We start from the raw sequence: 26562 nt of genomic DNA, 5'->3' as shown, positions 1-26562 counted from the left end.
TCTCAACCATCTTCCATCATAAATATATGGATAAGCAAACACTTGATTTGACTTCTGGTTGAACATATGGAAAAGCTTTTAAGCGAATAATAATAATAAAACATTTCAAGTAGGCTATAGACCCCGGTCAACTAATATCAACACTTAGGCTATTTTTAATTTTTAGGAAATGGGTTAACTGTAACATTATTCTCATTGGCCAGTCCCTGGGTCATTCTGTCAAAAACCTACATACGTACAACATTTTCAAATGTCTCTGCCTCATGAGGTGTGAGGATTATTAAAGTTTTAAATATATATATATTTTTTATTGGCGAACAAAGGCATACAAGTCAGGGACAAGAATATACAAATGCAAAGTATACAAATGACTTAATAAAAACTAAATGACAGTTTTCTTTTCTTTATCCCCCATTTGGTGTTCGAACAGAGAACTAGAACACCTTTCTTTTCTTCTTTTTTTACCCCCTAAACACCCACCCAGCCCAAACTCTCAAGTGAGAGACAAAACAAGACAAAAATTCAAAGTAAATAAATAATACATTTAAAATAAAAAAAACAGCAAAAACTAAATGTGTAAATTAAGTAAAATAAATATTGTAATAAATAAAGTTAAAAAAACACATAGTAAATGAAATTAAATTAAACAGGGAGAAAGGTACAAAAGAACAGATACACTGGGTGCTCACCTCAAACAATAAACAATTTAATCAATTAGGATCCAGAGAGGAAAGAGTATTTATATAAGAAATGATAGGTTGCCATCTTTTATAGAAATTTGCTATCGAGCCTCTTAATGAATATTTCACCTTTTCTAGTGACAAAAATTAGATCAAGTCGTTTAGCCAGGTCGTAGTAGAAGGTGGAGTTGGACTTTTCCACTGCAACAGAATACGTCTACGGGCTATGAGTGAGGAAAAGGCAACAACATCAGAATTTTTTTGGGTGAGACTGGCTGGTATACGGGGTACTCCAAAGATGGCTATCAAAGGGCAGGGTTCTACTGTAACCTTGAGGGCATCGCTTAGTGTCTTAGAGAAACCAGACCAGAAATCTGCTAATTTTGGACAAGAAAAAAACATATGAGTGTGATCGGCCGGTGACGAGCCACACCTATCACAGGTATCACCTGTACCCGGAAACAACTTACTGAGCCTGGCTTTTGTAAAAATGGATCCTATGTAGGACCTTAAATTGAATCAAGCTTAGACGGGCACACAAAGTTGTTGAGTTGACCCTGATTAGGGCCTCCTCCCACCAATCGTCCGTTATCTCGAGTCCAAGTTCCTCTTCCCATTTACCCCTAACCCTCGCAAGAGAGGCCACACGTGAGGATGATATAATGTCATATTAAACTGAGATCATACCACATGCCACAGGGAGAGAGAAGAGAGCACCTCAGAGACAAGAGAGCCCATTGGAAGTTGAGGGAAGGATGTGAAATGGGTGCGAGCATAATTACGGGCCTGAAAATATCGGAACAGATGAGAGTGGGGCAAATTATATTTAACACGGAGATCAGTGAAGGTGGCCAATGAGCCCTCTAAATATAAATCGTTGAAACAAACCAGGCCTCTCTCCTTCCACAAATTGAAAGCGGTATCTAACCTAGAGGGCAGAAACAAGTGGTTATTACTAATGGGGGCTGCATGGGGTTGGGGCAGAAAGTTTGAAATGTTGCCTGAATTGTTTCCAAATTTTCAAGGAAGAGAGTAGAATTGGGTTACTAATGTATTTGGGACAACAGGAACGCAGAGGGGCACAAACCAACGCTGCCAGGGAGGATGGGCGGGAAGAACTGTCTTCCATTATGCACCAATCAAGGTTGGGCGAGTTACACCACGCATGAATTTTCTGAAGATTAGCCGCCCACTAATAAAACAAAAGGTTAGGCAACGCAAGGCCTCCTTACCGTTTACTTTTCTGCAGTATTTCAGTTCCTGCAGGATTATTAAAGTTAACAAAAGTAAGAGGTATAGGTAGACCTACCAAAGTTGTTAGTGTTTTAACTGATCTCCGAGCTGAACTCACTTACAGGTTATGCAGAACCTAAAAGTGTTCTTCGGCTGTCCCTGCTTTTGGGTTCCATGTAGAGCACATGTAGTTTTTCACATTATGTAGGCACTGGTATGGTGCTAGAGATAATGAATATGAGGTTGAACAATTGTGAAGTCACCCTTTTAACTGAGGTATGAAAATGTCTGGAAATGTCAAAGTGTTACTCTTCCACAAGCCACAGCTAGGATCTTCACCTCAGCACAACTCTGTCCCAGCCCACTATCTCCTCTGACCCGTCTGAGGACAATTTACATTCCAGTCTTTTTCAAATGAAAGTACCTCGTAGCCTACTGTTTTTTTCGGGATTGTTTCTTTCTAAGCGCCGTGGTCTCTCTCTCTCCCATTGTTCAGCAGCGACTGAGCGGACAGTGGTGTCGACGAGGAGGGGCTTGGTGGTAACTGTGGCGATAAACCGGCCTGAGGCGCGGAACGCGGTGAACCAGGAGACAAGCCGGGGTGGTTGCTGGATAAGCTCACAGCCTTCGAGAAGGACCCAGACATGAATGTAGGAGTTCTCCATGGCAACGGTGAGAGAGAGAGAGAGAGAGAGAGAGAGAGAGAGAGATGACCCCGGGACCCATGAGTGGACAAAATAAAAGCATCTTATTATACAAACTACTTTACAAACTACTGTGCCGATCCAAACCACACAGTGCAGGCTCAGATATCTTCTTTTCACGTTGTCCTTTCCAGCACTATTACTGCAACTATGGTTGATGTGTGTCTCCCCTGGCCAGCACAGTACAGCTCAGTTCAGCTCTGTGGTGTGGTTAGACTGTGAATGTGTTACCAGGCTATAGCATCAACTACAGCTCAGTGCAGTTGTGGTGGTTAAAGGGTGTAACTGAAGTGTATCAGCTGACCTAAACCCTGCGAATGCTCTCAAATCTAATTCATATAGATTCGAACTGAGCTCAGCAGTACTGCATTGGCCTGGTTACGCATCCACCGTACTGTAGTTACTGTACAGTGCTGGAAAGGAGAACAAAAATAGAAACAAAAATATCAGAGCCAACACAGTTCTCTGCTAGGGTAAAATCTGGGACATTATTCAGGAGGATACAGCTAGTATTCAGAATATAGCAGATATGAGTACAAAACGCGTTATTTCTTATTCTACCTGAATTGACAATTGACATCTCTCAGAATATTATGTGACGTTGAGCCCTCCTTCAAAACACACCTATTCAGACTTGCCAAGACCAGATCATTCACTCTGATGTCTTGTTGTCTCCTCTCAGTGGTGTAACTACCATATATGCAGGTAATGCAGCTGGTGTAACTTCCATGCTGGTAATGCAGCTGCATTAGGGCCTAGAATCATGTGGGGCCCACAGCTCTCAAACTATTGTATAGTACAATATAAACTCATACTAATATATACTAATACCTCAATGTTAAATTTCTAAATGACATTTAAATAAGGATTAATGGCAGGTGATTTGATGTTAAAAAATGTACAAAGCGTGCAGAGGAATTTTGGGTTATGTTTGACACTGTGTCAATGACACCTGACTTGCGTAACGTTACTGCGCGTCCACATTCCGCACAGAAGAAGAAGACATCTAGCTAGAGAGCAATCACTGAGAGAGAAACAATGATGCCCAAGCACCAAAGTGGATTTCAGAAAAGACAAGCAAGAGAAAGAATTTCAGGAAAATGTTTCAAAACTCCCTAAGATAGCGAGTTTCTTTAGCAAGAAAAACACAGCTGAGGAAAAGACGACACCGCTGGCTACAGCGTTAGTGCGCTCCCGTCTTGAAGGTCTATTATCTGTAATATTTTTTTAATCCCTTGTCTTTATGTAAGGCAACCTTGAGCGCCTTGAAAGGCACTTAACAAATACATTATTTGATTGTATTATTATGATTATGATGATGATGATGATTATTATCATTATTGTTATAAAAAATAACCTGATCATGTCATGCAATGCACAGTAATCCCTATTTCTCTGTGATGATTATGTCTTGAGCATCATAGCCTTTTACATTTTCCTAGACAGTAATTTCACAGGGGTGGGCTGCTATGCATGTTGAACAACAGCAGCCCAATCTTCTCTTTGAAATGTTTCGCTGCTGCCCTATCAACCGAGAATGGGACACATCTTCCTCCACCTCCTCCTCTTCACCCTTCATCTTCTTCCTTGCCCGCCCCATTTTCACATAGAACATTTTAATTAAATTGTAAACATTTCTAAAAGATAATTGTCACTGACATTATGGGGTATTTTGTGACAAACACATCTCAATTAAATTGAGATTTTAAGCTTGATTTTTTTTATTTATTTTTTTTGTTGATTTTATCCCTTTTTCACCCAATTTGGTATCCAATTGAACCCAACCTAGCATCCAATTATCCCCTGCCTATTGCGTGGGATCCGCCGCACGACCCCGTGGCCGGCAGCCCCAGAGGAGATCGCCAGGCAGACTAGCTGACTGGCTCCTCGAGCCCAGCACCGTTATTCCGGCACCCCGGGGGCGCTGTTGCGCGACGGATCCTTGTCCGGAAAATAGTCCTATACCGCCCTCTGGAGTGGCCGCTCAATATGCCGCTCCCTGTGTGCCTCGGCCATATCCGGGTCTGGCGAGACCGGAATTCGATCCCAGTCCCCGGTAGATTTTTTATTTGTAACACCAAATAATCCAGGGGGGTGAATACTTACCGAAGGCACTGTATCATTTCTGCGTGTATTCACCACAATGTAACATGTACACACACACACACACACACACACACACACACACACCTGCCAGCCAGGGCTCAGTCTGCACTATGTCAACCACAGGAGCCAGAATTATACCAACCCCTTACTACCTATCAAAATAATCATCTGACTTGCAGTCCAAAAGTAAAGGAACTCGCTCCATGGAAATAATGTGTTCAACCTGGACCAATCAACCAGACCCCCTCTCTCTTTAAATAGTAGTGGTATCCCTTGAGGTTGAAACTCCATGCTTTATTTTAGTGCCTCGACACTTCAGTGCTGGACCATAGCCAAACGACGGCTGCTAAATGCTTCTGGCCTCAGCGCCGAACTTAAAAACAGTGTCAATAGTGTGTCAGTAATTGGCTTGTGTTAATGGGTTAACTTTGTTAAGTTGTTCGAAGTCTAACGGCCTGTTCTGGAAAAGTGCTGTTCAGGGATCTCTTGCTCTACCCCGATTATGTGATGTTAATTGGAGTGCATGGCCAAATGTAGATTCATTTAGAAATGTGTTGTGCGCCACTTGAAAAGAAACTACCACTTGGTGCCAATACTGAACCGTTTAGAATGCTTCACAAAAGCATAGATATTCTTACTATATAAAGGATCCAAGAGGCTCTTACATCTGGCGCTTTGCCATGTGGCATGCGTCTTTTGCCGCCCTTTATTTTATGGCATTTGCTTATGAATGATTTACGAGACATCTATGTAGGTATTATAATGGTTCATAAAGCCTTAAAAGTAGTAATTATTTTTAAGTGGGACCGAATTTCCACTACCAAGGTAAGATGGCTTACCACAATGATAATTATCATTGCTTCCACTTCTGTGGATGACAGGTAGACATGTCCAGTTTTGAATACTGACTCTAGTACCATAAGGAAACCATTGCACCCAAATTAGTCCAAACATGATAATTTTCATCTCCATTTTAGGAGAATTGTTTCAATGCTTCTCACTTAAATTATAAGTAATTACCTCCTCCCATACTTAGTTCTTTTGAATCATATTTCCACACTTTTGTGGTTAGGTGAAATTTGGAAGTCTGCTAACTGTTTTAATAGATGTTCAAGGTCACTGTGGTAGCACTTTCCAATAAGACCATTTCTGCCTTGTAGAAGGCTATTTTAGAGGAGAGGACACCATACGGACCACTGGTGGACTCAGGGGGGGGGCAGGGGGGGCGACCGCCCCCCCTGGTGTGCCCACGGATGAAAACATCGCGCTAAAGTGCCCTTTTGAGTGGAGAAATTCGCGCTAAAGTGCCCTTTTGAGTGGAGAAATTGAGAGGACGTGCCCTATTGGCTGCCCTTCCAATGGTCTAAACTTGACCATGTGCCCCCATAGTTGAAAACGGCACGCTAAAGTGCCCTTTTCAGTGGAGAAATTGAGAGGACGTGCCCTATTGGCTGCCCTTCACATGGTCTAAACTTGACCATGTGCCCCCATAGTTGAAAACGTCGCGCTAAAGTGTCCTTTTGAGTAGAGAAATTGAGAGGACGTGCCCTTTGGCTGCCCTTCCAATGGTCTAAACTTGACCATGTGCCCCCATAGTTGAAAACGGCGCGCTAAAGTGCCCTTTTGAGTGGAGAAATTGAGAGGACGTGCCCTATTGGCTGCCCTTCCAATGGTCTAAACTTGACCATGTGCCCCCATAGTTGAAAACGGTGCGCTTAAGTGCCCTTTTGAGTGGAGAAATTGAGAGGACGTGCCCTATTGGCTGCCCTTCCAATGGGAAAACATAGCAAGAAAATTAATAATAATTAATGCTTTTAATGCAGTCTGCTCTAACCTGGAAAAAGGACACCCTTTGTAATCCCCACTGCTACCTAGTTAACTAACACTACTTTACATTGTTAGCAGGCTCACAAAACAAGCTGTGGGTTGACTAGCGATGTGTCATTGATTTTCAACGTTTAGCTCGCGCTTTTATTTTGAAGTTGCGAAAACGAAAACAGAAGACTATAATGTCATAATGTGCCTCTTGTTGTCTTTCAGAGAACAGAAATGCTAAACTGCCGACATGTTTGCTGTAATTATATGACTTGGCAGTAGGCAGTCATCACTCAACGGTCGTCTCATTCACAAAACAGCATGGGTTGCAATGATACTAAATACAGTGTTTCCTCTAGGATTTTTCACATTAGTGGCGGAGCGGTTGTCTTTCGCGCGCAGGTCAAAAAAAAATTGTGCGAATTTTTTTTCGCGTGTTGGGGTCCCATGTCGTGCAGTAGGTGCCCTTTTTTTCTTTTCGCCTCTGCCCTTCAAACAGCCTGAGTCCGCCACTGATACGGACAATACAGTTTTGCTAGTTGAGCGATTTTGGGTATGGTCTCAGCGGCAACCAACAGAGGAAGGGAATAACATATCCGAAGACGGAAAACGTTCACTGCACATATTCTGATAACTAACATACATACTGCTGAGACGGACCGCGCTAGCTATCACAAACACAATGGCTGAGGCTAAAACTAATTACCCGACGATTCCAGTGCCGGAACGGATGGACATGAAAGGAGATGTATATACCAACTGGATTTTCTTTAAGCATAATGGGAAAACTACGAGATTGCAACTGGGCTGGATAAAAAAGATGACAAGATCCACATAGCTACCCTACTAACGGTAATGGGTAAGGAATGCCACATGCTGCAACGGCACCTTCACATGACAGAAGCAGACATACTCAAACCTAACAACATTCTAGATGCACTTGAACAGCATTTCGAACCATCCAGGAATGTGATTTATGAACGTTATATATTCAATACCACCCAACAGAGCCAGAGTGAGTCAGTAGACCAATACGTTGCAAACTTCAGGAAGCTAGCACATACATGTGACTTTGGCACGCCGAATGAAGAAATGATACGTGACAGGCTTGTCATAGGGACAAAATATGTTGGCGCGCGCACACGCATGCTGACGGGAAGCTAAACTCACCCTAGCGGCAGCCGTGCAAGCACGGATCCAAAACAAGAGAATGAGCGGAGGGGAGCAGGAGCCTGGGAGAGACACAGTGATGGGGCCAGTGGGCCAGACAACAACTTGATAGTTGTTTTGTGTTGGTTTTGTTATCATGCAGCTGTAGTTTTGTATTGTGTAGGTTGTGTTTGTTACTCTTATATTGGTTGCAGTTTAGTCTTATTTGTAGTTGTATCCGTTAGTTGTTTACCACTTGGTCAGTTAATTACTTTACCTTACTATCCCTCATTTATACATTATTCAGTCGCTCTTCTTTTTATAGAGTAGTTTTGAGTTCCAGAGTTTCACGGAAACCTGTTTTTGTTCATTCTACAATAAATCTTGTTTATTTTACATTGCCGTTTCTCCTCTTATTCTTGCCCCCCCGGTTTTATTTAATTGTTACCCCCCCTATTCCCTAGACCATCTAGGGGGTCGTAACAACAGACATGCAGTTCATCATCTAGATACTCCAGAAACGGTCACTAAAGTGCATACAGCACACACGACAGAGGAGATACTATCCAAATATGAAGATGTATTTGGGCGGCTTGGCTGCCTACCTGGTGAGCTACACCTGAAAGTCGACACTGACATACGGCCAGTACAACAACTGCCACAGCGGGTTCCAATTCCACTAAAGAAAAAAGTCACAGAAGCAATACAGTCAATGGAAGAGCAAGGAATTATCGTTAAAGTCACTGAGCCCACGCAATGCATCAGCAACATGGTTGTTATCAAGAAGCCAGGGAAACTGCGCACCTGCATTGACCTGAGCGCGCTCAACAAGGCTCTGCTGAGGTTGTACTATCAGATGCCTACTACAGAGGAGATACTACTAGACATTGCGAATGCCAAGCTATTTTCGACTCTAGATGCAAAAGATGGATACTGGCAGGTGAAACTAGATGAAGAAAGCAGCTATCTGCTATATTCTGGACACCTCTGGGAAGATACAGATGGTGTTAAGAATGCCATTTGGTATCAAACCAGCAGCTGAAGAATACCAGCGCAGACAACATGATGGGACTACAGGGACTGACTGGTGTGAGTGTCATAGCTGATGACATCCTTCTCTATGGCTGTGGAGACACACAAGAGACAGCATTGGCTGACCACGACAAAAAACGTGTAGCCTTATTGCAAAGGGTGAGAGAGGTCAACTTGAAGTTGAACAAGAACAAATTCAAGCTGAAGCAGCCCAGTGTTCCATACATGGGTCATCTTCTCACCACAGAAGGCCTACTCCCGGACCCAGAGAAGGTAACGGCTGTGCAAAACATGCAGACACCGACTGATGTCAAAGCACTACAGAGGTTTCTGGGGTTTGTGAATTACCTAGCAAAAATTCCTCCCCCACCTATCTTATGTGTGTGAACCACCATTGACACTGTGAAGGCTTTAGTCACTCATCACCCAGTACTCAAGTACTATGACATGAGGGAGGAGGTGACAATTCAATGTGATGCCAGTGAAACGGGCCTCAGCGCAGCTCTCATGCAAAATGGACAACCTGTTGCATACGCCTCCAGAACTCTAACTCCCACAGAACAGAGACACAGACAAAAAAGAATGCCTTGCTATTGTCTTTGCATGTGACAAATTTGGCCAATACATTCATGGCAGGGAGAGCATTATGGTGCACAGTGACCACAAACCACTTGATCTTCAAAAAGTCCCTTTTCACAGCTACAGAGGATGCTACTGCGGCTCCAACGCTATCAGCTGCAGGTACAATATAAACAGGGCAAACTGCTGCATGTAGCAGATTTTCTATCTAGAGCTGCTCAACCAAATACAACACACACACAAATGCAAACACCAGCCACGGTCTACGCCATGGGCCTGTCCACTGAAGCCCTCGAACACGTGGATCACAGCAGCTGTACCAACATCTCCACAAAAACGCAAGACTCCATCAGAGGCGCCACGCTCATAGATCCTTTATGTCAGGCTCTGCGTGCCCGAATCTCTGGAGGCTGGCCCATCTCTAACCCCATCTCTAACACTGAGACCGTTCTGGACATTCAAAGAGGAGCTGGCAACTGATAATGGCCTGGTATTCAAGGGTGACAGGGTGTTCATCCCAGAGCTACTACGAAATGACTTCCTACCGAAGATACATTCAGGGACATAAGATGCAAGATCTGTTGTCCTTGAACTAAGAGTAAAGACTATGTTTATAACCATATCTGCATGATCCTTTTAACAGTATGCAGAAACACAACAGCTAATGTTTGACACTGCAAGTCTATTTTGGGGGTTATATTATTATTGGGCCGATGTTGTTGTTTGGAAGGGAACTCACATAGACCCTTCTTCTTGCCCCAAGTCTCTACTATTCTTCTCACCAGAGTGTACACGTGTTTGCTCCCCCCTTAAGGATTTTAAAGCGCTGTTATATAAGAAATATGGTGGCTCATGCTTCGACCAGTCAAGAGCGACTCATGCTTCCACCAGTCGCAGCGAGAGCACGCTCCAGCAGATTCCTCCTTTACGACATCAGAAGGAAACGACCATTCCTCACCAGAGAAGCACCGCAACTCTTGACGCAGTCACTGGTCATCTCCCGCCTTGACTACTGCAACGGACTCCTGGCCGGGCTCCCCACCTCCGCCATCAGACCTCTGCAGCTCATCCAGAATACTGCTGCCCGCCTGGTGTTCAACTTCCCCAAATGTTCTCATGTTACCCCCCTCCTTTGCACCCTGCACTGGCTCCCGATAGCAGCTCGCATCAGATTCAAGATCCCTGGTGCTTGGGTGTTTGTGATTCCTGAGCTCACCAAAAATATGGTCTGATCTTCATCTAAGTTACAATAATGAACAAACACAATCTGTTTTAACTAATAACACACAAATTATAGTATTGTTCTTGTCCATATTGAATACATCATTCAAACATTCACAGTGTAGGTTGGAAAAAGTATGTGAACTCCTAGGCCCTAACGACTTATACAAAAGCTATTTGGAGGCAGGAGTTAGCAAACCTGGAGTCCAATCAATGAAACGAGATGGGATGTGTAGGTTAGAGATACTTTGACTTATAAAAAAGACTCAAACACTTTCAGTTTGCTATTCATAAGAAGCATCTGCTGATGTGAGCCATGCCTTGCAAAAAAGACATCTCAGAAGAGCTACGATCAAGCATTGTATATTTGCATAAAGCTGGAAAGGGTTACAAAGTAATCTCAGTTTAGATATTCATCAGTCCACAGTTAGACAAACTGTCTATAAATGTTTAAAATAAAAAAACTCTCCTTAGAAGTCGGCGCCCAGCCAAGATGACTCCAAAGGCACAATGCAGAATGCTTAATGAGGTAAAAAAAGAACCCTAGAGTAAGCTGCTAAAGGTTTGAAGGAATCATTGGAACTGGCTAACATCTCTGTTCACGAGTAAATGTTCAATGTAAAACATTGAACCAGCATGGCATCCATGGCAGGACACCACAGAGGAAGCCGCTGCTCTCCAAAAAACCCATTGCTGTGTGCCTGAAGTTTGCCAAAGAGCACCTTGACACTCCACAACACTACTGGGAAAATGTTTTGTGGACTGATGAAACTAAGGTTGAATTATTCAGGAAGAACACGCAGCACTACGTATGACGTGAAAAGGGCACCGCATACCAACATGAAAACATCATCGCAACAGTGAGGTACGGTGGAGGGAGCATCATGATTTGGGGTTGCTTTGCTGTCTCAGGCCTGGACAGCTTGCCATCATCAGAAAATAAATTCCCAAGTTTATCAAGCTATCCTACAGGACAACGTCAGGGTGGCTGTCCGCTGAAGCTCAGTAGAAGTTGGGTGATGCAGCAGAACAATGACCCTAAACATTAAAGTAAATCTACTACAGAATGGCTTCAAAAAAAGAAAATCTGCCTTTTGGAGTGGCCTTGTCCAGAGTCTCGACCTGGCTTAACCCAATATAGTCCACTGGAAATTTCTTGAGCCCAGAAATGGGGATTCTTATGAACTTTTATGATTTAAATGTTATCTATAGGCCTAGTAGATGAAATGGAAATGGCAATAATTGTGCTTCTAGTTAACTAGTTAAAAAGGTGATCTAAGAGTCTAAGTCCATATTTGTGTTATCCAGAAAGTCATCTAACTCATTCGAATGTCACTCAACAACCGTAGGATGACAGCAAGTGACCTGCAATAAGAATGGCATGGCAGCTGGGGTGAAGTGCACGACGAGGACTATTCGAAACTGGCTCCTAGGGTCAGGCCTGAAGTCATGCAAAGCTCGAAAAAAGCCCTTCGTCAATGATAAGCAAAGAAGGGCCAGGCTGAGATTTGGACCATCTGACAATGCTCCATGCCACACAGCCAGGTCAATCAAGGTGTGAATGGAGGACCACCAGATCAAGACCCTGCCATGGCCAGCCCAATCTCCAGACTTGAACCCCATTGAAAACCTCTGAACCCATTGAAAACCCTGAACACAGCAAAGACCTAGGTTCTAGGCCCTGGACAATCTAGACAAATTGATGGCAGCTACTAGATTGAAATCAAGTGTAATACTGAAACACAAATGTGTACATTTCAAACCTGCAAACTGTGACACTTTAAATAAATGTGCAATAACACTATGTGCAATATGACAACCCTAGGGTACATAAGGTTCAGAGAATAGGAAATGTTAGAATAGGTATAGCATAGCATAGAGTACAGCACAGTGTTTTATTTGTATAGTATAGTATAGTGGATAGTGTACATAGCCTTTATTTATGTAAACCAGCTCCTTTCCCTTCTTGTTTTTAGTTTTTTTTCCTAGCACCAGGGGAGCCCCCCCTCCCAAATTTCGTTGTTTGGTACCTGTACTATATCAATGACAATAAAGACCATTCATTCGAAATGTGATCAAGAGGAAGATGGAATCGAATTTTTGCGCCAGGAGTGGGACAAAGTCACCCAACAGCAATGTGAATGACTGGTGGAGAGCATGGCAAGACGCATGAAAGCTGTGATTGAAAATCAGGGTTATGCCACCAAATATTGATTTCTGAACTCTTCCTAAGTTAAAACATTAATGTTGTTAAATCATTAATTGTGTCGTTTAAAAAATTAATATGACGTTTTTTTCTTTGCATTATTCGAGGTCCGAAAACATTTGTTGTAATATGTTTTTATCTGACCTCTGTTATAAGGGCCAGTTTTCAGGAGTATAATTTGTCTATTGTGCTCGTCGTGTTCACTGTTATTGCCATTTCTTGTTGTTCTGTGTCTTCATGTTGTAATCAATGAAACAAAAAAAAATGTGCTTAAACTTTGAATCACAAAAAGAAACAGAAACAAGTGGGAGAGAGTCCACAAGTAAACACGTCAGGAAGAAGCATAGAAGAGAACTGGGACACAAACACAACCACACTATTATTTTTGTATGATTACCTTCCTCATATCCGTATCCCATATAACTATAATCCAGATTCTCAGTAAAGGGGTGTGTTGTTAGCATTTCTCATCGCGATTTCGCATAATTTGTCACCACAGTCAAAAAAGAGCGGCCACATCATTCTCCAGCCATCTGCTTCAGTGCCTGTGACATACGGTTTTGTGAGCCTCATGGGTAATGTTGTAACTACCACATGAATTCAGCGGAAGGGCCTTTGGTTTAGGGTGCGTTATACTACCATTAATAAGAGCATTGTGCAGTCGGAGAAAGAAAGAGAGAGTGTGTGTGTGTGTGTGTGTGTGTGTGTGTGTGTGCGTGTGTGTGTGTGTGTGTGAGTGTGTGTGTGTGTGTGTGTGTGTGTGTGTGTGAGTGTGTGTGTGTGTGTGTGTTTGTGTGTTTGTGTGTGTGTGTGTGTGTGTGTGTGTGTGTGTGTGTGTGAGTGTGTGTGTGTGTGTGTGTGTGTGAGTGTGTGTGTGTGTGTGTGTGTGTGTGTGTGTGTGTGTGTGTGTGTGTGTGAGAGAGACCGGCTCCTACAGAAGAAAGCCATTTGTATACCAGTCAGGCCTGAGTTCCTCCTCATACATGCCGATTTCTAAATTGCAACCCTGACTCACAAAAAGTTTCTTTTTTCTCTCTCTCTCTCTCTCTCTCTTTTTTTTTTTTTTACATCCTCGTCATTTTCCCTTCCTCCTTTGGGTTTCCAGCTGCCATACTTTGTAATTTTGTGGTTTCTCTCTTACCAGGAGGGAATTTCTGCGCTGGTTACGATCTGAAAGAGCTGGCCAATCACACAGCCTCCCTCAAATTGGAGCAAGATGTCACCAAAGGTCCTGGTCCTATGGTGAGCGCATCTGCACTAATCCTTCACAGTGCCCTCACACACTAGTCGTGCACTGTAGAATAATCTGTTTGTTTCAATGTGTTGTAGGCTTTTTGTTGCTTTTGTTGCTTAAGTGGGCCTCTGCAAAGTAATCATTTATTTGTCTGTATATGTATACATGTTTTTGGAGGCTAGTTAGAGTCTCAACTTATATGACCTCTAAAATATGGCCCTACTCTACCCCTAGTCTTGAGGCTGTGTTGTGTACTCTCTTATGAGGCCAAGGTCCTTCCTTTTCGTGGGAGTGTTATTCGACGGGAAGTCTAGTCGCAGTCTTGTTTGGGGAGTGTATTCCTTTCATGCCTGATCCAGGGAGTGCGTGAGTGAGTGAGTGAGTGTGTGTGTGTGTGTGTGTGTGTGTGTGATACCTTTACATTGCCAGGCATGACCTAATTGCTAGTGAAGTTAGACAGGCATCACCATCAACAGTTAAAATTCACCAGCATTCCTATGTTATGGCAAGTTGGTTCAGTACGAATGATGACATGGTCTTTTCTAATGTGTCAAATACACCTGACATTGTTGTTGTTGATGAAAACCAAGGACCATGGGGGTATTCCTAGAAGGGCGATTCAATCAAATCATGGCTAGTTTTTCTAATTCGCGATAATTTCAGCTCGAGTTCCGTTCCATGAATGTGGCTCAAATAATTCGCTGCTTGGTTGCTATGCAACCAATCCTTCAGGACAAACCTGGTAGCGACCAGGTTTACAGTCTGGTTTAAGTAAGACGTGTGTCAAAAATGTCTCACAGTTCTGTCAAGTGTCTTTTAGGAATTAATTATTAGTTCCCTCTTTTTACGAGATAGATAGATAGATAGTTTGATTGTGTGATAGATAGATAATTTGATATTTTGAAAATGTGATAGATAGATAGATAGATAGTTTGATTGTGTGATAGATAGATAATTTGATATTTTGAAAATGTGATAGATAGATAGATAGATAGATAGTTTGATTGTGTGATAGATAGATAGATAGATAGTTTGATAGTTTGATAGATAGATAGATAAATAAAAATGTGTACAAAAATAGGTATATCTATCAACTTGCATCAGCAACGTCACAATGGTGTGTTTGGTGCAGGGGTTAAGGCAGCCAGCTAGAAGTCTGAAGGTTGCCGGTTCGATACTTGATTTAATTTAATGTTTCTTTTTTTTACATTTTACCGAAGCCTTCATGCAAATCGATTTACTATATATATATATATATATATATATATATATATATCGGTCAGTGGCTATGCAGTAACTGGAGGCCTGGAGCTGGCCCTGCTGGCTGACCTGAGGGGGGTGGAGGAGAGCACCGTCATCGGGCTCTTCTGCTGCAGATTCGGTATGTGTGTGTGTGTGTGTATTTGTGTGTATCCCCCTCTCCTCATGAGATGATCCTAGTAGTAGTTACTATTTTAGTTACTATAACCGATTTTAGTTACTATAACCAGTAGTTACTATTCCCTATACTCTGCTTGCACTGTGTGTGTGTGTGTGTGTGTGTTTGTGTGTGTGTGTGTTTGTGTACGTGTGTGTGTGTGTGTATACATAATACACTCCATGCTCTAGACCACAAAAAGTCACAAAATGCTAAATGTTTTCAACTGGGAATGTACTGTAACATTTTGCATCGCTATCATGCTAGCTGGTTGGCTGCCACGAAAATAGATGGCCATGGCATTTCACGGCCAAAGACTACATGTACTGCTGTGTGACCCTGATAACCTGAGGAGGAAACGAATGTAGCGCGTAGTAGCATCTTCCCATCTCACTGCCAGTGTGCCTCTGAGGCTAAAAATATCACATCAGTGTTTATAAATACCACGGTGCTGTACTATAATTTACTGGCAGCAGGCGGTAGATTCTGAGGCCTTCTCTCTATAAACAGGAGCTTATCGTTGCAGGTCTGTAATTTTAGTCCCAGGCACACTGGCATTGCCTCATCTGACTCTGCCCAGCCTCCTCCTAGACTGTCTGGTGACATGGTTTGGTCCACAAAGCCCACCATGTCTCGCCATCTTCACCCCGTCTCTGTGTATATCACGCAGCCGCCATTATGTGTGCATCCCAAATAGTCTGAAGTGGCTTTAGCCACTGGTGACTTTATTCACCAAAAATGGATCACAATATGAAGCTTCATTTTGTAGCCAATCAAATCAAAGCATTGTTGCTAGACAAATACTACATTACAACACAAGTGAGTGTTCTGGAATTCTTTGGCAGTTAGTTTTCTAGATCCAGGTCTCTGCCTTCCTAGCCTTTCCTGTTGAGAGAGGATTGGATAGGTATGAGGAACATGGCAGTTGCGCTTGCCATCTTATGGGGAAGTAAGAATTGTCACCTTATTGTATATATCCATCCAATCCAAGTGGCCAGGAGGTAGCGGCTGATGGGTCATCCATTTTTTAATCCATCTTAGAGTACAGTATTTCCTTCCAGCCTGAAGCCATTTATTGTGCGGTATGTTTTTAATGGCTATCATTACCGAGAATGTCAGTTAGGTTCAGACTCTGGCCGAGCTCCAGTCAAGCCGGGCTTACATTCTCAAGTCTGATAAAAGCTCTTATTCAGCAGTTGCCTCAGACTGTATCCAGGCTGTCCCTCACTCCCATGGTGCCTTTTGAGATGTAATCATCCTCGCGTTTTGTTTATTTATATTTGTGGAATGTTGAATGCCTATTGATAATGAATAACCCTCCGCTGAAATATTGAGACAGTATTCCAGAGTCGAGCATTGGTGGTCGTCCCCATGGGGATTTTGGGGCCGTTGGAGTTTTTTAGGCAGTGACACATTTCTTTCGGGTTCGCTAATTGTAAGACACTGCACCGCCATCGCAGCTATCCCACAAACCCCTCTGGATTGTTTGTCAACACATCTGAAAGTCGTTTCCTGGAGCTTTAGTTTGGGCACTGTGGCTCCTTTATGGGTTGTGAGTTTAGGACCATAATTGTTATTTTGACTGGTTCTTTTCAGCACTGGCGGCTTTCACACCCTGACCATACGTAACTAGTTATCTGCTGTGGACGTCATGTTCCTTCTAGCTGGTAATTAACTTGAAAATATAAAGTAATGAAGTAATGCACTACTATTCCATCAAAAGCATCACTGACTACTCTTTTGGAGGGTTAGGGTTAGGTTAGTAAAGATGTACTTTTAGGGTTTCTTGTGCTGAATTCCTCATTCATTGTCCTCAAATGAATGACATTTTTGGTGGGGAGGTGCACGTGGAAACAGCCCAAGGGGATCCCTTGTGGTTTGATAAAAAAGAATCCTACCGTGGTCTTTGTTGATGTGGGCAAGAAAGAACCACGCCGCGTGAGTCGCAGCTTCCTGTCACGTGACTCCTTCTGAGGCTTCCCATCTGAGCCCCTTCCTCACGAGCAAGGAAAGATGATCCCCCCAAAAATAGAAAAAAAAACTTTGATGGGCGTAGCTGCATATCTCAATACTCTGCACTGTGTCATAGGCACAAAGAGTAGAAGTGGACAGTTGAACCAAACCACAACAAGGGGAAAGCCCACCTCAGACCACCTGAGTGACTGCTGCTGTAGGACCACATGGAACGGAGAATTCAACATTTGGGGGGGGGGGGCGGGTGTTGGCTCTGCTTCCGTCCACCGTGCTGGAGGACCTAATTAGGGAGACGGATGGGGTGGCGGAGAGAGATGAGGCTGCCAGAGGGTTGTGTTGAAACGGGCTGCTTTTACTGTCGAGAGAGAGACCACACCACACCCAAGAGCTCAGCCTGGGTGATCTGGATAGAGACACACCTGCAGCACTGTGCTTGTGCTTGTGCACGTGTGTGTGTGTGTGCGTGTGTGTGTGTGTGTGTGTATGTGTGTGTGTGTGTGTGTGTGTATGTGTGTGTGTGTGTGCGTGTGTGTGTGTGTGTGTGCTTGTGCACGTGTGTGTGTGTGTGTGTGTGTGTGTGTATGTGTGTGCGTGCATACTTGCGTGAGTGTGAAGTGGTCCACTATATATGCCATGCATCCTAGAAATAAACCATGTGAACGTACGGGTTTGACATTAACCGTGCGCTATCATGGCACTCCTGATCCAAAGTTTGAGAGGATTTTTAAGCGAACCTCCGTTTTTGTAGATTAGTTCTCATCTTTGTATCCGTTTTTGGCCGGTTCAATCTCTAATCCGCATCAGACGTAATCGCATTACCCTCATTGTGGATGTCTTTTCTTTGAAGTGGTGTGGATGCCAGTAAAGCCACAACCGAGCAGGGAACATTGGGCTATCCAAGCTGTTTCAGAGAGGTCAATAACCCACTGTATGTGTGTGTGTGTGTGTGTGTGTGTGTGTGTGTGTGTGTGTGTGTTTGTGAATCTGTGTAATGGAGGTGGTTTGAAACCACATATCAGTAACCTTGCCTGAAGTCCTGAAGACACTTGCGGGATTTCCCCAAGCTATTGCCTTGGCTTAAGCTCAATGTGCTGTTACAGTCTTGTGCCGCAGGAGACCCCCGGTTGGAACAATGTCTGTCACAGTTCCCTTTGAGGAAGAGTACTCATACTCAGGAATTGCAGAAACTGGATAAAAACACACCTCATGGGTGTTACAGACTTGTGTGTTTTGTGTTTCTGTCCTGTGTCTGTTTTTGTTTTGCTTCTGTCTGTCTCCCCCTAGTTGAAGTGGTGTGCATGTGGTTCCTCCCCTGTTGGTCGTTGGGTTCTGTCCATCATCGTTGTCCCGTCAGCCCTCACCTGTGTTCAATCATCTACCAGCCCCTGTCGTCCAACCCCAGAAGATCTGTCTCCTACTTAATGTGTGTTGTTGTCATGCGTAGTAAGAGAGGGAAGGGGTGGTGTTTTGTTTGATTCACTTTTGTTTAGTGTCTGTTCCCAGAAGTCGTTTCTTTTGTTCCTAGTTGTTGGTTTAGTGTGTGATGGTGGTGGACACGTTTTCTTTTTTTCTCGCCATGGGAGAAGGGCTAGGTGAGATACCCTGGGGTATACATTTGCATCACACGGATAACCACTGTCTAAAAACACTAGGTTAGAAGGGAGCGGGTGTCACCCCCCGAAGTTTCTGTAGCAGGTAGTTTAGGTTCCGGGTAGGTTAGATAGTTATGTGGTATAGGTAGGTCAGAGGTGTAGGGAAGAATAGGGCTGTGTAAAATACATTTAAAAGGTACCCTTTTGGTCTGGTTGTCGATTAGTTGATTCTATTACATCCATGGTTACTATTGTTTTTACATCTACTGCTAGTTGGTATAGGCAGGAGGTTGCACTCTCCCTCCCTAGTGGCCAACATCTCAGGGAGAGTGTAACAATGGGACAGTAGAGGGATTGCAGAGGGATATGAATGAATGAATGAATGAATGAATGGTCTTTATTGTCATTGCTATAGTACAGGTACCAAACAACGAAATTTAGGAGGGGTGGCTCCCCCGGTGCTCTTTCTCTTCAGAAAGAGAACCACCTCCTACAGTATATCTGTTATTGGATGATAGGCTTGGCTGACCCACACAAAATCCAGCTAAAATGTCATTGGCTGTAGATAATGGATTGAGGTATGCGCTTTGGATTTGATTCATTCAAACCCTATTTAACCAGGTGAGTTGACTGAGAACATCTGCCAGGGAGAAAAGTTGCACGGGAGAGGAAATGGGACGAATGGTGATTTGGGGGCAGTACAGTAGTATGTGGGCCAGATTAGGAATTTAGCCAGGCCACCAACGTTATCAGTCCTACTCTGGCTATAGGTGCCATGGAACCTTCTGTAACTGCAAAGGTCTAACATCTAACAGTCTAACATCTCCTCCTTCGGACGACGGCGCCTTTTCACCCTGTCTCAGATCTTCCAAGTCAATCCCGTCAAAGGGTCCTTTCTTTTCTTCCATTTCCCACTGTTTCGAGGAGACATTACCCAATACACTGGCCTCCATTTGTGTGGAACAACGGATGGCTCGGTGTGTCAATGCAAACAGGACACGTTTGAGACGGGGGTATCAGCAGGCTGGAGACGAGTGCAAGATAAGAGGAAGGTTCCGGCAGCTGATAGCACGGTGCCAACAGCACTAAAGACAATCTAGCCCAAACTGGCTCTCTCTTTCTAATCTGAGGTGATAGCGTTAGACACGGGCTAGAGGCTCTCTGCAACGCAATCTTATCTAGCCTCCTTCCCTGATGGAAGCCAAGGGTGTGTGTGTGTGTGTGTGTGTGTGTGTGTGTGTGTGTGTGTGTGTGTGAGAGAGTGTGTGTGTGAGAGTGTGTGTGAGAGAGTGTGTGTGTGAGAGTGAGAGAGTGAGAGACAGACAAAATCAGTTACAGAGAGAGTATAAATGGGGTGGGGTTGTTCCATGGATTCTAGACCAACATGAATCTCTCAAACTCAACAGTATTAAAGGCCCAGTATGTAACATTCAAGCTTTCTAAAAGCGTCCTAATGGTTGTAATGACTATGTTTAATCTGTAGGGATCAGGGAATGAGATTGAAAGAAATATTGAATGTACAAACACTGTTCCAGAAAACGTGGTTTGTAAACATTACTGCGAGTGGTGTTCTTGGGGAGTGGACTCACCGATTTTTGCCTTTCTGTCTCCAGTGGCTGTCTCTACGAATCATGTGTGCATGCAGAAACACAAACACTGCAAGTCCATTTTGGGGGGGTTTATATTATTATTAGGGAGGACGTTGTTGTTTGTAACTTAGAACTGTGATAACCAGAGATGGCAGATCTTTGACAAACGTAAGCCCTGCTCAAGCGTCAGTATTTTGGTTTCATTGCGGTGTTACTTTTGTAAAAGAAATATTGAAATTCAAATTGCATTTATATCACATTTCGTCGGCTCAGTGTATGTAATGTAATTGTAATTTACAACAGAACTACCCGGCTGATGGAGAGAATCTGAGACAGGGAGAGACATGTTCACTGACCAAGAACCCCTCCCCCTCCCTCCCGAAAAGCTGTCTTGTGTCAGGTTGCCATACAGTATGCTGAATGTCAGGCCTAGGCCTCTGATTGGTTACAGATGTATTAACACTGGTATTCAATGTATTCAAATGTGATTTATTTGAAGGACTTTCTAAGAATGTAACTGGGAGTAGGAATAGAATTGCAATGCCACAAGTCAGCCCTGAGGGAATCCCCCCACAGAAACCCAAAGAGATTATTTCAGGTTATGAAAATATGTTCTACTCATATGCTCTTAATAATGGGTGGTCAAGGAAAATCTGTGACAGGGAGGAAGGAGGAATTATGGAGTCAAGCCCAGTGTAGTTTTGGGACCAATAAAAGGTAGAAGCTGTTTAAACAAGAGGTTTACCCCCATCTACTCCTTATGGCCATAAGGGCTTATGCAGCTGTAGTAGGGTATACAGTGCCCTGTGTAATTATTGGGAAAGTTAAGCATTGTTTCTCATAATTACTATGAGGTTAAAGTAATTATTGTCAGTTATTTTTTTATTTTATTTTTTTACATATTGGTTTCACCATTTAGAAATGACAACACTTGTATTGGGACAATTGGCTTGACTGGTGTCTCTGGTTCGTTAGGTGTGTTCCTTCGCCCATCATCATTGGTGCAGGCATAAGACAGCTGTCAATGTCTAGAATTGGTTCTAGGCTTTGCGTGTGCCTTTGCGTGTGCCTTTGTGTCTGTCAACATGAGGACCAAAGAGGTGTCAATGAAAGTTGAGGAAGCTGTTACGAGGCTTTACCACTTTACCCATGTATTGCAGTGTGTAGTGCAGCTACCTACTGAGAAGAGTAGAGAGAGAGAGAGTGAGAGAGAGACGCTGGAAAACTCACCTTAGTTACAATCAACAACCTGCTTTTATAGAATACCATATTTATTTCCAGGAATTAGCCAGATGTTGCTGCTGTTGTCTGTTCCAATTCTTTCTGAGGTCAGAAAAGCAAACAAAAATTCAATGTTTGGAATCCTGAGCATTTTCGGATGTGGAATCACCTGCTACAAGGCCCCCCCCCCCCAACTGAAAAGTTCCACTGTTGCACAATTTAGCCGACCGAGAGTCTACTGACTGACCAATCGACTAGGCGCTAGTTGGGAGCAGCTCAACAAAGAATGCTCACCATAATTAAGAAAGAACCCAAAAGAACTGTCATGAACACTCTGTACACTACCATCCCGTGAGCTTAGAATTATAAGGTTCTATCTCCGTTTAGAATTATAAGGTTCTATCTCCGTTTAGGGCAGTTCAGAGATATTGAGCGTCAAAGTTTTTACATTCCATTATGTTTTGTGAGATGGAACCTTTGTGTTTTATGAATTACTAACTCAAAAATGTCAACATTTTAAAAATAACACCACACAGGCGTTAATAAACACCTAATGGATCAGATTATGTAAAAAACCTCAATTTTGACAAAAATGGAGATAGAACCTTATAATTCATTTTTTTATTTTTTTATTTGTTTTTCAGATTTTATCCCTTTTTCACCCAATTTGGTAGCCAATTGAACCCAACCTAGCATCCAATTATCCCCTGCCTATTGCATAGGATCCGCCGCACGACCCCGTGGCCGGCAGTCCCAGAAGAGGCCGCCAGGCAGACTAGCTGACTGGCTCCTCGAGCCCAGCACCGTTATTCCGGCACCCAGGGGGCGGTGTTGCGCGACGGATCCTTGTCCAGAAATACTCCTATACCGCCCTCGGAAGCGGCCGCCCAATATGCCGCTTCCCGTGTGCCTCGGCCATATCTGGATCTGGCGAGCCGGGATACGAACCCCGGCCCCGGTGGGCAGCATGCACTAGTGGCCAGTGCGTAGACCGCTACACCACCGCGGGGCACGGTAGAACCTTATAATTCTAACGTCACGATTTGCAGAACATGCCACCAGCAGGACTACAGAGGCTTCACTGCAAGGAGCAAACCATTAGTTGGCCTCAAAAACAGGATGGCCAGGTTACAGTTTGCTAAAAAGTACATAAAAGAGCCAGCTGAGTTCTGGAAAAATGTATTGTGGACAGATAAGATTAACATGTACCCGAGTGATGTCAAGGGTAAAGTGTGGAGAAAAAAAAAAGGAACTGCCAAAGATACAGCATACCACTGTGAAATATGGTGAAGGGGGGGGGGGGGGGGGGGGGGGGGGGGTGTTATGGCTTGGGCATTTATGGCTGCCGCTGGAACTGGCTCACTTGTCTTTGTTGATGATGTCACTGCTGACAGCAGCAGCAGGATGAATTATGAAGTGTACAGAAACATGTTGTCTGCTCAAGTACAAGCAAATGCCTCCAAACTCATTGGGACAGTGTTTCATAATACAGAAAGTCAAGACAATGACCCTAAACATACTGCCATAGTAGCAACGAGGGAGTTTTTCAGGGCCAAAAAGTGGAAAGTTGTTGACTGTCAAGTCAATCTCCAGATTTAAATCGAATTGAACATGCATTGTATTTGCTGAAGTAGAGATGACTGCAGTACAGGCCTGGCAGAGCATCACCATAGAAGATACCCAGAATCTGGTGGGGGCAATGGGTCACTGGTGTGACCAGTAAAAAAGCACATTGCATCTGATATTCTCAGGCCTCAATCTCATACGGGCCTCAATCAGATATGTGTCATTTTGACTGCGGTCTAAGCAGGCAGGTGGCATATAACTCTCAATTCCGATTTGCGATTTTACAATTTTACGAAACGCATTTTGATTACTTTTGACGTTTGACTGTTTACTTTCGTTTTCGAGGTACGCATGCAGGTGGTTTCAAGTGTTAGGAGTGTAAGCACAGGTATCGGATATGGGTAATTTAAAAAGGTAGATTCAAAGTAGAAGCAGGCGTTCAAATAAATCGGATATAGGCACTAAATCAGAACTAGGCATTACAGACTCTCATTGGTCTATCCAGAGCCCTGGACTTCATTCTGACTGGACGGCCTATCCATGCACAGGAAGTTCTGGCCTTCGGATTGGCCAAGAGTGGTTCCGGATGGCCAGGGTATATTTATGTTTTTGTCAATATTTAGCGGATAGTTGTCAGTAGTGATGTCACCCACTGGAACCCTTTTGGAAAACATATATATTTGTAAAAAAAATGTATTTCATTGAAGAAAGGAAGTGAGAGAGCGGTAGGAAAGAGAGGGAGAAATAACACACTAGGCGTTGGGTTGTCGGTAACAAATGTAACCACAAGCTATTTCTATGTAACCATAGAAATACAGCGCAGGATCATTGTGTAGCACATTTGAACCTGTAAGACGGCGATGCGCATAGCTCCAATGACCAGTGTGTACTTTTGGTGCCTTGAAATAGGGGGACTATGTATAAAAAGTTGTCATTTCTAAATGGTGAAACCAATTATGTAAACAAATACCGTCAAATAAAAGCTGAGCATCTATACTGTAACCTCATATTAATTGTTTGATTTCAAATCCGAACCTTTGGAGTATAGAGCCAAAAGAAGAATTTGCAAGTCTGCATCTCACACACACACACACACAAACACACACACACACACACACACACACACACACACACACACACCTTCATGCCTTCATGTCTACTCCAATGCAATGTATGTAACATAACCGACCTTCAGGTCAGATAGGGGAAGGTGTTTCTGCTGAGATCAGTCCCAGAGGATGTTTGTAAACAAAGCAGCACAGACAAAGAGGGCATGTGTGCCTCTGAAACCACAAACCTCAATTAACAATTTAGCTGTAAGACAACATTTCTGAGGGAGGCTGTGCAGCTGGACTGTCTATCTGATTAGTTTTGTTTTTAAAGTGAGACTCAATATTGTGCCATCAAAGAATCATTTGTGGGATTGTATTTATGGATGAATTTCAAATTGGCATTTCCTATACGACTGCATGAAAACTCTAAGCCTTTCCATGTGTTCTCTTATAGTTAAATTCCTCACAAGACATTTCAGAAGATTATGTTAATTCTTTTCGGAAGTCCTTCCCACAACCACAGCCAAGTCCAGCTAATTGGTCTCCTAGGCTTATGATCACTTCTTTGCTTCAGAGATATAGTAGATTTCAAGGGGGGGGGGGGGGGGGCGGCACTTGGGCATCAAAGTCTAGCAGATCAGCCTAGTTTCCATAGGAGGTTTGGATGTGGTCCAGTGCTTTCATGTGGGCCGGGGACCAAAGTGTCTTGGCTTAAGCACAGAGCAGTAGAGCCAGTGCAGGAGGAAGGAAGACTGCACCACCACTAGGCTAGCGACAAGAGCTAATAGCTTCCAAATGGTCTATGCTAATGTAATTATGAAAAGGCTCTATGTATACAAGATGTGTATGTGTGTGTGTGTGTGTACCACAGCCCTGCAGGTGTCCCTGGAGCTGGCTGAGCAGCTCAGTTCCTTCCCCCAGCAGTGACCGTTCCTCCGCCCTCCACAGTGTCTTCAATGCCCTATCCTTCACCCAGGCCATGCAGTATGAGTTCCACCAAGGATCGCCAAATCATCCAAGTCGATGCCGTCGCCGGGGCGACTAGGTCCACCTTCCGGGACAGGAAGAGGCGGGACATTCTCCTAAGAGTGTCACCTTCGGTTACTCTTAGATCTTTGTATGAACTGCTTATGGGCATTAACTCAAGTTGATGATGAATACATGATATACAATGGCTGTTTTCAACACACTATTTGGTTTAGAGATGGTTTTCGAATGTGACATATATGAGTGGGCTTTGGTGTGTGCGCAAACACACACACACACACACACACACACACACACACATACACACACACACTGACACATCATAATTAACACGTCACCCAGACATGCACACACAGAAGAAACCTCACCTGCTGCTTAGATTATCTCCATTATTATCCCACCATATGAGAAAACCCAAAAGGAGGCAGGCAGGGGTATAGTGGGGATAAGGAAGTTGATCTGGAAAAACGACAAAAGACTACAAAAACACAAAGACTAGAAAGCAATGGCATCAAAAGCACCAGCAGCACACCGGCATTGTGGAAGTGGGAGTTGCACGCCTACAACGGAAGAGTGTACTATGTGATGTGTGAGGTGTGGGGTTTGGCACTCGACAACGCTGATGGATGCTGTGAATGAATGGGGTGTGTGTGTTAGTGTGTGTGTGTGTGTGTGTGTGTGTGTGTGTGTGTGTGTGTGTGTGTGTGTGTGTGTGTGTGTGTGTGTGGTGAGCGTGAATTGCATTCTACCCTCCCAGCATGAGGGAGATTTAGTGTAAGTGTATTTATGTTTGTGTGTGTGCCCAAATGTTTATGACTGTATAATTAGTATGGATGATTCTGCAGTTCAAGTAAACTTGGTGGTATGAGTGAACATTCCTTTGGTGTATAGAGAGAGAATCTAAGAGAAAGAGAGATAAGGAGCATGTGTGTGTGTGTGTGTGTGTGTGTGTGTGTGTGTGTTAATTAGGGTGAGGAGATGCTGTCTAGACGCTATGATGACAGGACACACAGCCCGTGTTTAGTGTGTCCTCCTGCTTCCTCCTACCTCCTCACCCATGGGCCAGTGCACTCATCCTTGCATCACCTGCTCTTCCTCTGGGAGTCACACACACACACACACACACACACACACACACACACACATTATCTCCTCTTTTGCACCTTATTGAAGTTTTATGTTTGTATAGTCGATTCAATACAATG

General features: G+C 43.6%; 1 protein-coding gene across 1 annotated transcript; it reads left to right on the top strand.

The window, feature by feature from the left end:
- Nucleotides 1-906: 906 nt before the first annotated feature.
- On the top strand, nt 907-25456 carry LOC308168852 (enoyl-CoA hydratase EchA19; the record flags this gene model as incomplete). The annotated part of the gene is given in 12 exon segments (XM_080543496.1): nt 907-910; nt 2410-2516; nt 2519-2585; nt 13870-14011; nt 15243-15340; nt 18198-18211; nt 23804-23889; nt 23891-23913; nt 25242-25293; nt 25295-25379; nt 25381-25422; nt 25424-25456. Coding segments are annotated over 12 exon segments (753 nt in total).
- Between the last annotated feature and the right edge of the window lie 1106 nt (nt 25457-26562).

Source organism: Nansenia antarctica (assembly GCF_963989245.1).
Source record: "Nansenia antarctica genome assembly, chromosome: 12".
Taxonomy (NCBI): Eukaryota; Metazoa; Chordata; class Actinopteri; order Argentiniformes; family Microstomatidae; genus Nansenia; species Nansenia antarctica.
This window is presented reverse-complemented; position numbering and strand designations above follow the sequence as displayed.